Raw genomic sequence first — 12,050 nt, 5'->3', positions numbered from 1 at the left:
TGCACTGCCACAATGATGCCACCCGAAGGTTGCAGGAACAGCAACTCATATTCCGCCTGGGAACCCTGCAGCCATATGGTATCAATGTGGACTTCACCAGTTTCAAAATCTCCCCTTCCCCCACTGCATCCCTAAACCAGCCCAGTTCATCCCCTCCCCCCACTGCACCACACAACCAGCCCAGCTCTTCCCCCCCACCCACTGCATCCCAAAACCAGTCCAACCTGTCTCTGCCTCCCTAACCGGTTCTTCCTCTCACCCATCCCTTCCTCCCACCCCAAGCCGCACCCCCAGCTACCTACTAACCTCATCCCACCTCCTTGACCTGTCCGTCTTCCCTGGACTGACCTATCCCCTCCCTACCTCCCCACCTACACCCTCTCCACCTATCTTCTTTACTCTCCATCTTCGGTCCGCCTCCCCCTCTCTCCCTATTTATTCCAGTTCCCTCCCCCCATCCCCCTCTCTGATGAAGGGTCTAGGCCCGAAACGTCAGCTTTTGTGCTCCTGAGATGCTGCTTGGCCTGCTGTGTTCATCCAGCCTCACATTTTATTACCAAAGCACCTACATTCCTTCTTAAGTAAAGGGACCAAAACTGTACACATTCCTCCACGTGTCGTCTCACCAATGTCTTGTACAATTGCAGCAACACTTACCTGCTTTCTATATTCTATCCCTGATGCAATAAATGCCAGAATTCCATTTGCTCTCCCTTATTTCCCACTGTACCTGAATATTAGTTTTCTGCAGTTCATTCATGAGGACACCTAGCTCCCAATGCGTCAAAGCACTCTATAGTTTCTCTCCATTTAGATAATAAGTTGCCTCATGATTCTTCCAATAAAAATGGATAATCTCACACTTATCCACAATAAATTCTATCTGCCAAATTTTGGTCAATTCATCTATGTTCTCTATTCGTATATTTCTTTACTGAACTTTGCTTTCCCCCTCGATTTTAGTGACACCTGCAAATTTGGCTACCATAACTTCTATCCCTTCATCCTAATCGTTAATAATAGATTGCGAAATGGTTGGGGCCTGAGGGCCGAACTCTGTGGCACCCCACCAGTTACATCTTACCAACCAGATAAAAAGACTCATTTATCCCAACGCTGTCTTTCTCCTCATTAGCTAATCTTTTATCCAAGTTAATATATTACCCCTAACTCCTCATGATTTGCAAGATTGCCATTTACTTTTGTTCTATAAAAATCAAAGTCAAAAGTGATTTCCTTTTATAATACAACTATGTGTTCAATTAATTTTAAAAAAAATCAAATATAACAAAACATGTGTGAACAGTATCATTCACTTTTGTATTACTTACTGATTTAAATGCCCGTGCAGGAGCAGGCAGGGAATTTGTTTCTTCCAAGTACTTCTCCCATGTAAACCGTTTAGGATCATGATAATCTATACCAAATGAAATAAATCCATCTTTAAACATTCCAGTTCTACAATTAACTCTCATCACATATTATTGTTCTCTCCCTGCCATCCTACTACAGCTTTTCTATTTGTCCTAAAATAAGCCATGACTCTTTTATTCACCCGGTATCTACTTACATATCCAAAAACACACTTTGAATGTTTAAGCTGTTTTGATTAAAGAATGGGTGAAGATCAGGCACTAAAGCTAATTTTGCAGCATTTTAAAAGCTCATTTCAATAAGGCAGCCAAATATAAATCTGTTATAATATCCTTAAGGATTACCACGAGAGAAATGATTTTGCCTTTATAACCAATATCTCAATTATTCCTATTTGTATTAATTCAACTGCACTTCTACAATTTCAAAGCTGCAATATAACATGCATCAACATTTTATAAGTATTTATCAGATACTGACAATTTGATAAGGCAGTTTTTTTTTTAAAATCAGAGTTAACTACAGGGTGTCCTCACTTGAAACTGGGGTTGCACTGATGAAAATTTTAAATTGAAGTTAAAAGTGAAGAACTGATTGCTACAGGAATGTCTATTAAAATGCAAGCTAGGCTTAGTAGGAAACAGAAATTGCTGGAGAAACTCAGCAGGTCTGGCAGCATCTGTGGCTAGAAGTACAGTCAATATTATGGATCCAGTGAAAAAGTTAACTCTGCCTTCTCCCCACATTTGCTGCCAGACCAGCAGAGTTTCTCCAACAATTTCTGTTTTTGTTTCAGACCTTTAGCATCCACAGTTCTTAGCTTTTTTGTTTTGGTTCTGTAGGGTCTTCCTTAGCAGAGAAAAACATTAAAACATTACACCATAACTGCTAGATTGAAATATAATGCCACCTGTAACAAACAGCTAAATTCTTACATTGATAATGAAGAAACTAGAAAACCAATATAAAAAGTACCAGAAACTGCTCTACAGGATTTAGGATTGACCAGGCTCCATCTAGTGACAGAGGTTGGTCAGTGCAGTTGGACTTCCAGCAATCAAAACACACAGTAGGACAGTAACAGAGCTGTACAGCATGGAAACAGATGCAGGAGTCCAACTTGTCCATGCTGACCAGATATCCAAAATTACTCTAGAGTTATTTGCCAGCATCGCTCTAAATCGTTCCTATTCATCTATCCATCCAAATGCCTTTTAAGTGTCGTAATTGTACCTGCCTCCACCACTTCCTCTGGCAGCTCATTCTATACACATGCCACACTCTGCATGAAAAACTTGCCCCTTAGGTCCCTTTTAAATCTTTCCCCTCTCACCTTAAACTTATGCCCTTTAGTTATGGACTATTCAATCCTGTGGAAAAGACCTTGGTTATTCACCCTATTAATGCCCCTCACGATTTTGTAAACTTCCTTAAGGTCACCCCTCAGCTTCTGATGCTCCAGGGAAAATAGCCCCAGTTTATTCAGCATCTTCCTATAGTTCAAACTCTCCAACCCGGGCAACATCCTTGTAAATATTTTCTGAACCCTTTCAAATTTCACAACATCCTTCTTATAGAAGGGAGACCAGAATTGAACACAGTATTCCAAAAGTAGCTTAATCAATGTCCTGTACAGTTGTAACATGACCTCCCAACTCCTATACCCAATGCACTGACCAATAAAAGCATGCATACCAAATGCGTTCCTCACTATCCTGTCTACCTGTGATTCCACTTTCAAGGAACTATGAACCTACACACCAAGGTCTCTTTGTTCAGCAACACCTTCCGGGACCTTACCATTAAGTATATACATCCTGTGCTGATTTGCCTTTCCAAAATGCAGAACCTCGGATTTATCAAAATTAAACTCCATCTACCACTCCTCCGCCCATTGGATCAAGATCCCATTGTTCTCTGAAGTGACCCTTCCCATTGAGTTAATGTTCTGAGTTCATTTCTGAGGAAGGGTCACCAGACCCAAAGCATTAACTCTGTTTTTTCCTTCACAGATGCTGCTAGGCCTGTTGAGCTTTTCCAGCAACTTTGTTTTTGTTCCTGATTTACAGCATCCACAGTTCTTTCAGTTTTGACCTTTCTCACTGTCCACTACACCACCAATTTTGGTGCCAAATGCAAACTTACTAACCATACCTCCTAAGTTCACATCCAAATTATTTATATAAATGACAAAATGCAATGGACCAGCACTGATCCTTATGGCACACCACTGGCCACAGGCTTCCAATCTCATATAGGAACCCTCACCACCATCCTCTGTCTCCTATCTTCAAGCCAATTTTGTATCCAAATGGCTGGTACTCCCAATATTCCATGTGAGCTTGTTTTGTTAACTTTCTCAGGTGCTCTGCAATTTTCCTAAAATGAAAACATTTTCTAACTGGACTGCAAATATACTAACAGATGTTGCTTATGTAATGGTGAATAAATCGCTTGCTGATGTCAACTGAAATACTTCAACATTAGTATCATGCAAATGGAACATGTGGAAGAGGAAGAATTACCCAGTCCTGCCCCAGGATTGTCATTTATCAACATTATCTAATGCACCTTGTTTAGTGCACAATCTGTATTTCAGTCAACATTACTATTGAGTGATAAGGCATTGCTCCTGCATTTTATACTTTGGTGACAGCACTATCATTTTTTTTTCCCCCTGATTTGGAACAAGATTTGATGGATTTCTGCTCTGGCACAGAAGTCTGTGGTTGTGATTGCATAATCCAAACCTGCTCACGCAAATCAATAAATCTTGTAAGATTTCTGGCTTATTAAAAGTCGGGTGGCAGCTTCTGCGGATCTCCAGGAGGGATGCTAGCAAGTAAAGCTTCACATCAGGAAGGCAGGTTTGTTCAATCCATCATACGTAATGCACAGTGTCAAGAGGGCAGTCACCTGGGGGTGTTGTAAGGGTTTTCCCTTGCTGCAGGCACCATCCCACTGGGTGAATGTAAGGACTAGTGGCATCACACCTGGAAAACAAGCCATTTGTAGCACCACAGTGAAGTTAAAACATGTATATCAATGTAAATGTAAATACTAAACCACTGTTAACACTCCACTACTGCAACCTCACTAGAAGTGACAGAAACTCCCCATTTCCCATACGTGTCACACTTCCATTAAGTTACACCGCGTGAGTAGCGGAGGAAAGTCCAGGCCACTTTGTCAGAATTACAAGAAGATTTGTGTCACGGATTTTGTTTCATGGCTCACAGCTGAAGTCTTGTAGCTTACTAAACTTTCACCATACCCTCTTCTAGCCATACTTTTGAGACAAAAGGTCCATCTTTGGGTGAAGTGTAGAGTATGCCTTCCATCAGCGACACTAAACAAGGAGACACTTTCATCTCAGGAATGCATCGTGAGCACCTGAAATAGCTGTGGAAGTTTTCAGTTCCATAAGAGGTTTCTGGGCAGCCTTGACACACCTCAATACAAAGCACATTAAATCTTTTCTGTCTTCAAGAAAGCCAAAGATAAACAAACCCCTGTTTAGGCCACATGTTTGATATTCAGAAGGTCACTAAACCTCTTTTTGTAAAACTGTTTCTCTTGGCTGGAAATAAAGGAAGAATTGCTAGTCTGGGAGACCACTACCTTAACTATGCTACTTCTTATTAAGCTGTCCCTTTCAGCACAGATGAAGGTTACTGCTGGAAGAAAGCTTGTAGACCTAGGTATATGTAGGTCCTGGCTTAACTTGCAGCATTCTTGTCACATTCCTTTTGTACTTCATGGCCAGTATCGGTTTACAGAGCCTTGGAATTTAACGGTATCTTTTAGTGCTGGGATTTGAAATGAGTCAAAAGGAATTGAGTTTTTCTTTACTGTTACTCGCATATCTTTATTTTCCAAGATTATATCAGACCATAGATTTCTTCATTTATCCAGCATCTTACAGTCAAAATTTTTCTCCATCTGCAGGGGGGGGGGGGGGCGTGTAGTACTCAATAAACAAGGAACAACTTGTATATGTCACACAGAAAAATCCTAGAACTGCGCTACCAAGTATACATTACTTGTCCCTACCTTTTTTTTCCAAAATACGTCACCTTGTATTGAATTCTAAATCTTCCATTTCTCTGTGCAATCTGTTGTCACATTTTCATGCCAAATTGCAAATTATTCAATGTTTGATGTACCATCAAGATTGGTCCTGTAAGCAATTTTTTTTAAAAGAACTGTGACACTCTATTTTATTGTCAAACGGAGGACTGGCGTAGTGGTAATCTCATTGAACTAGTTTTCTAGAACCTTAAGCTAATACTCTTGGATCTGGATCCAGTGATCTGTCCATTGCAGATGGTAAAATGTGAATCCAATAAAAATCTGGGGGAAAAAAGCTCACCTAATGTAACAAATATCAATGGCTGTAAAAATCCATCTGGTTCACTTTAGGAAAAGAAATCTGGTGTCATTGCGATTGGCTCTTAACAGCTGTCAAAACATTTACATCAGAGATAATGGATTCTCCAGCATCTGCAGTTCAAGATAACAAAGTGTGGAGCTGGATGAACACAGCTGGCCAAGCAGCATCTCAGGAGCACAAAAGCTGACATTTCGACTCCAAACCCAGGCATCGTTTGCCCTGCGAGATGGACATAAAAGATCCCTAGGTACTATTTTAGCAAGAAGGTCATCCTTGATTTCCTGGCTAATATTTAACCCCTGGTCAATGTCATGAAATCAAGCAATTTGGTCATTCCCCCATGCTGCACATTGAAATTTATCTTTGTGCACATTGATGTTTCTTGCTTTACAACAGTGACTACAGTTCAAAAGTAGTTCATTGCCCAAAACGTCAGCTTTTGTGCTCCTAAGATGCTGCTCGGCCTGCTGTGTTCATCCAGCTCCACACTTTGTTATCTCAAAACATTTACTGTTGGGGAATAAATTCAAGCAGGTGATACCCATATCCCTTGAATTGATAAAAGTCAGCCATACATAGTTTAAAAAAAGCATTGTCCCTTCAGGGAATACAACTGTCCTCCATTCACAAACAGCTACTTACCACAACACACTGCCACCAGTCCTTATAACATTTTTTATTCATTTAAGCTAGCACTTATGACCCCATTCCTCAATTCTGTTCAACAGTCTCTTAAGTATGACTTTGTCAAATGCTTTCTTAAAATCCAGCTGGGCAACATCCATTGCATGATCATCTATCCAGATGTAATGGAATAGTGGTAATGTCACTGAGGTGTGCCAAGACAGGAAGGGGAGGGAGCTGAAAGGTTATGGGCCAGAAGGAAAAAAGATGAGGAGAAATGTGTGAGGTACAGATTGAGCCTATATGCCAAATAGAAAGTCAACTACACAATAAATACACAAAATAGCTAGCACTACATGCAAATATGACAAATGGTAGAATTTGCATTCAATTAAAAAATGTGGAATTAGGAGCCTAATGACGACCATGAAACCATTGTTAATTGTGAGAAAAACCCATCTGGTTCAATAATGTCCTTCAGGGAAGGAAACCACCATCCTTACCTGGTCTGGCCTACATGTGATTTTAGACCCACAGCAACATGGTGGAGTCTTAACTGCCCTCTGGGCAATCAATACTGGCTGAGCAATGCCCTCGTCCCGTGAATGAATAAAAACAAAAAGACTGACAAAAGCAGCAAGAGCTTCTTATGGAAGCTCCTTGGGAAGCCACCTAAACCGTCCGAGGACATTACATGAGCTTTAATTGTCTTGGATGTGAGGATTCAGGACTTCCTTCAAATAACACCATGTTATCAATTTGGCATTCTCCACAAATCATCTGCTCATACAGAGAATGCCACACTGCAGACTGTGGCTTTGCTCAAACCAAACGGCAATGCAGAAGGAGAAAGCCATTGAAAATATGTCAGCCAGCCCTGCCAGAACATGGCCTTCCAGAGAGAGAAGCAGTAGGGTGAAAATATAGAGGAGAGTGATGAGACACTGGATGTTCAAGCCTCACTGTCATTACCTTTCACTGCCTGAAAGACAAGACCAACTTAGATTAAGAATGCCTTACTTCATCATTACAGAACTGTGATATTTACTGGAGAGTTTTTGTGTTACTGAATAAATGTTTCATTATTCATTTGATTGTACACTTAATATACTTGAGTGATCCCCTCTCAAAATAATAAAAAGATTACAAGTCCTACCGGTGATTAACAAAAACACTATGACACAAATAACTAGCACCGTGCGGGCTAAGCTTAGGTAGCTCCAGGATATCACAACCAAGTCTTGTGTAGTAAGGTTGGTAGGGACCCTGGGAAATCCCCTTCTGACCCTTGAATCATCGTTAACATGTCACGTATTGGTACGACCGTGCGTGGGCAGAATATCCGCTGGGCGTGTGTGTGTGTGTGTGTGTGTGTGTGTGTGCGCGTGCATGCGTGTAGGGACGGCACGGCACGGTGGCTCAGTGGTTAGCACTGCAGCCTCACAGCACCAGGGACCTGGGTTCGATTCCAGCCTCAGGCAACTGTCTGTTTCGAGTGTCTCCTCCCACAGTCTAAAGATGTGCAGGCTGGGTGGATTGGCCATGCTAAATTGTCCGTAGTGTCCAGGGGTGTGTGGGTTATAGGGGGATAGGTCTGGGTGGGATGCTTCAAGGGGCGGTGTGGACTTTTTGGGCCAAAAGGACCTGTTTCCATGCTGTAGGTAATCTAATCTAAAACAAAAATACTATAACATCCTCAGGGATAATACTGAACCCGAGAGACTCAATGCAGCTTATACCTTTTCTTGACAAATCACCGCACTGAGGGAGAGCAGGGATGTCAGCTGCCCAGCGTACATCGCCTGGCCTTGAATGGCAGTGCACTCCTTGAAAAGTTGATAAAGTGCACATTTTCTCTGCAGGGATGTGTGGAAGCATCATTGATTCAAGGTATCTGTACTGAGGTCAGTACAATCCCTATACACTGTTTTCCTCACTATTGTCCACAGTCAAGTGCAACACTTTGAAGAAGTGCTTAACAGCATGGTTCAAGGATCCCTCAAGTCTGAAGCTATCTGCAGTCAAACAGTTCATCGCTTGAGAGAGGCAGCAATGCTTAGCCATTATAATTTTTCAGTCTTGCTACGTTTGAAGCGTCAGCTAATCTCTTACATAGATATGACTTGGCCAGATCCACCAGCAACAAAAAAAAGTAGCAGAAATTTTAATAGTCTGAGTAGAGATACATTTACAACAGTGAAAGTTTTATTATAATCAGGTTATATTTTGTTATAAACTGTGCCACCTATGTGGCCCCTAATTTTTCTTCTTGCTCTGCAGCTGGATAGACAGAGCCTGCTTTATGATTGGCCCTGCTGGCCTGGGAGAGTTGGGTGCTCATTCCCTGGGACGTCTTTGGCTTGAACTGTTGCAGACTTTGGAATCACTGATCGTGGTGGTGGTGGTGGTAGGTGAGGGTCTATGGAGAGGCCAGGCAGCTCAGCAGTGTCCTCAGAAGCAGACTCTGGGTGCCAGTGTGACACCTCCTCCTCCTCCCTGATGGCATCATCTTGGCTCTGAGACAAAAAGCCATCTGGAGTGAGGTCACAATCCCTCATTCTCCTCTTGCCTTGCCAGTCAATGCAGAGCATCTATGGCTTGAGCAATGACATGCAGTTCCTGCACATATCCAGCAGACACCAAGGGCAGGCCTGGATCTCTGTGCCAGCTGTCAACCTAGGCATACAGGCAGCCAAACACACACATGCTGAACCTACCACTGTATTAACAGCGTTGGCAGACTCCTCTATTCAACAGTCCAGTCTATCCAGCTCTGACCTAGCTGCCAGATATTCCTGTGCTGGTCTTGTACAGTTTAATGAAATTATTATTGGCTGAGAATAGGGGCTTGCCTCATGTCTAAGGCCGAGCAGGTGTCTACTATTTGGCAGTCTGCTGAATAACTTTTGATGAGTCAGTAACATGTTCACCAGATTGCATTCAAGGAGTCTCATCGAGATCGACTTTCACCTCAGTGGGTAATCTTCGAACTGGTCGAAGTGCAGCTGAAAACACTGTTATAGTACATCCTCAGTGGACTAACTGGTTTGCTCTTCAGAGATGAAGCTGAAGCTCACAGACTCTAGTATCGGCCCATTTGTGGGTGCCACTATCTCTCTTATCTAAGCACTAAATTAGCTGTGTAAAAAAGGCTCAAAAACTCATCTAAAGATAATAATGAGTTTGCACAGAAGGTAACAGGAAACAAAAAACAGCACAGCACAATGAAGCTTGGTGGATGGATTCTCATAGTGGTTTCTCCATCAACATATGGACAGTTATGACACCCCCAGCCAAATCCAGAATTTTCCCATCATAGGGAATGTGGAATTTGATGTCTGCTGCCTCTCCGATTTCTGGGTCTAGTTGAGGGCCATTTTCTTTCCTGCAATGAACAAAGGGAGGGATTGGGCATCAAGGACATGGATGGGAGAGCCGTTTATGGTGACAGAAGGGCAGGAGCAGAGATGAGGTGTTCCCATTGACAAGGGGATACACAGAGGGAATAACAGACTAATGGATTGGGGTGTGTGCACGTATACACCTTGGAGATTGGGAGGTATCAGACAGAAAATTTTGGCTCCTACACTTCATCGAGCAGAAGAGGCTGGCCTTTTTCTGTACTTCTAGTCAATTTACTTCATTCAGGACAGTAATGACCCACACTGTAGTGCATGTCCCTGGCTTGATCAGTGGCATGAGCTCCTGTGGTGGTCAGCTGCAAAAATGGACTTCCCTCCCCCCCACCACAACATCCACCATCACCTCTACATCACTGTCCATAAAGCAGGAACTAGCTTCCATTTCCTCTGGACCATGTTTCTAATGTTGATGCTCAGATCTCAATGGGCAAGGGGTCGTTTTGGCTCACTGTGGGTAAAATGGTAAAATGTGGGCATTTCCTATTGCACCTGATGAGTGAATGCTGCAAAGTCCTGGCAGTGGTCAGCAAATCCATTTCTCTAGCTTTGCAATTCCCTGGGGAACATGTCCATGAGCTCATTAGCAAAACTAATGAAGTGAAGAGCAGAAGATTGTGTGAGAAAATTTACTCTGAGGCATGTTGGGCAAGGCACAATGACTCTCTTGACAAAGTATTGCAAAGGGAAAATTCAGCCCATTAATTGTTTATCTTTGTAGATATTTCCTGATCTGTCAAGCTCTTGTAGCAATCTCTGCTTTTACCTGTAGAAATTTTCCTGCATTTGTAACTGGAAAACTAGGAGACAATTCTCCTTTAAGACGTTACACAGAATTGAAAAGAAACTGGAGAAAAAGGAATTTTAAAACAAACATTTTGATGTTTGCAATTTTTTTTAGCAATCATATTTTTTGTGAAACATTATAATCAATAAGCGCTGGATCAATCAACCATGTCAGAACCTAAGACAAGCAATAACGAGCAATAAGTGTTGGCTTAGCCAGTGATGCTAACATGCTTTGAACAAGTAAAAATGCCGTTCACAAATCTAATTTTGGGAAGAAATGTTCAAGTAAGGAGTGATCAATCGTTGGAATTGTCTGCAAGTTACAGGTAAACAATGCAAACTCATTCATAGGACAAATGGTATGATTGAGGTTTCTTTTAAAATACATATTTTGAGTAAATTATCCACAGAAATGCAAATACCTTCCTTCATCTCCACTGTCACATGGGCTCATCAACCAATCAATTGCACAAATATACAATAACTGGCATATTAGCACTCACTTGTGGTTAAGACACTTTAAAATAGATTTTTACATCAAGTAGATACAAAAAAAGTTTGCTAAGGCTGATTTGCTCACCAATAATCATAGCTTTCATCCCAGTTGTCAAAATGTACCAAGAAACGATTGTCTACCATGTCGGATACTGTTGCCACACAAATAAATTCTGGATTCTTTCTATCGACAGCTTCTAGTTTCATACCAACTCGGAAGCCTAACGGAGTAATAGTCTGAAACAAAAAGAAAATTCAAAAATATTTATGGTAATTCATAATTTTGTGTTTTCATTTAATTTAAAAACAATGATAAGATTGGTTACTGTCTGGTACTGGCAGCTAGAAATCAATATATGCTTCCAAATAACTTTACTAGGTTCTCGTACAAATAGAAAACTCTGCTCGGCTTTGTCTGAGATTTTTCTCCAACTGTTCATTAATATTTAATTTTAGCCCTGGAATTATTTTGAAATTGCCAAATTGTAATAACAAAATGAAAACACTACACGCGTGATCTTGTAAGTATTCTATTTTGCTTATATTAAATATAAAGTTACTTGCATTAAAACGTTGTGTGGCAATAGATTCAAAGCCGTAAACAGGGTAAGAAACTTACTGTCAGTCACACACTGTCAGTGCTTTCATGATTCCGGTTTGAAAATTCTAGTATTCAGGTAATAAATTGTGTTATATGTGACAAGTTTGGCAGTAAATGGAGTTTGTCACATTTGAGTTACAAACAAATATTCTGCACCACTGAGAGAAGAGCTGAAGGACCAATAAATCAACTTAACTGCCAAACCCATCCAGATTGCATGGCCAGGTTAAACATGCAGGCCAGGCAGCTACCTACAGAAGGACAGTGAATGGTGAATCAATAAATACAATTACTGCACAGAACAATTGTCAGCTACAGTAACCTTTGTTAGTGAATATCTAAAGGCAGTTCAGGT

General features: G+C 41.4%; 1 protein-coding gene across 1 annotated transcript in view; it reads right to left on the bottom strand.

The window, feature by feature from the left end:
- Window positions 1-12,050, bottom strand: part of l3mbtl3 (L3MBTL histone methyl-lysine binding protein 3) — a 151,587-nt gene that overhangs the window by 81,656 nt on the left and 57,881 nt on the right. Inside the window, exons 11-13 of the mRNA XM_048531981.2 lie at window positions 11,180-11,331; window positions 4,291-4,367; window positions 1,332-1,417 (exon numbers count right to left, since the gene is read on the bottom strand). Coding sequence (XP_048387938.2) covers window positions 1,332-1,417; window positions 4,291-4,367; window positions 11,180-11,331 — 315 coding nt within the window. The remainder of the gene's footprint in view (window positions 1-1,331; window positions 1,418-4,290; window positions 4,368-11,179; window positions 11,332-12,050) is intronic.

The sequence above is a fragment of the Stegostoma tigrinum genome, chromosome 4 (assembly GCF_030684315.1).
Source record: "Stegostoma tigrinum isolate sSteTig4 chromosome 4, sSteTig4.hap1, whole genome shotgun sequence".
Taxonomy (NCBI): domain Eukaryota; kingdom Metazoa; phylum Chordata; class Chondrichthyes; order Orectolobiformes; family Stegostomatidae; genus Stegostoma; species Stegostoma tigrinum.
This window is presented reverse-complemented; position numbering and strand designations above follow the sequence as displayed.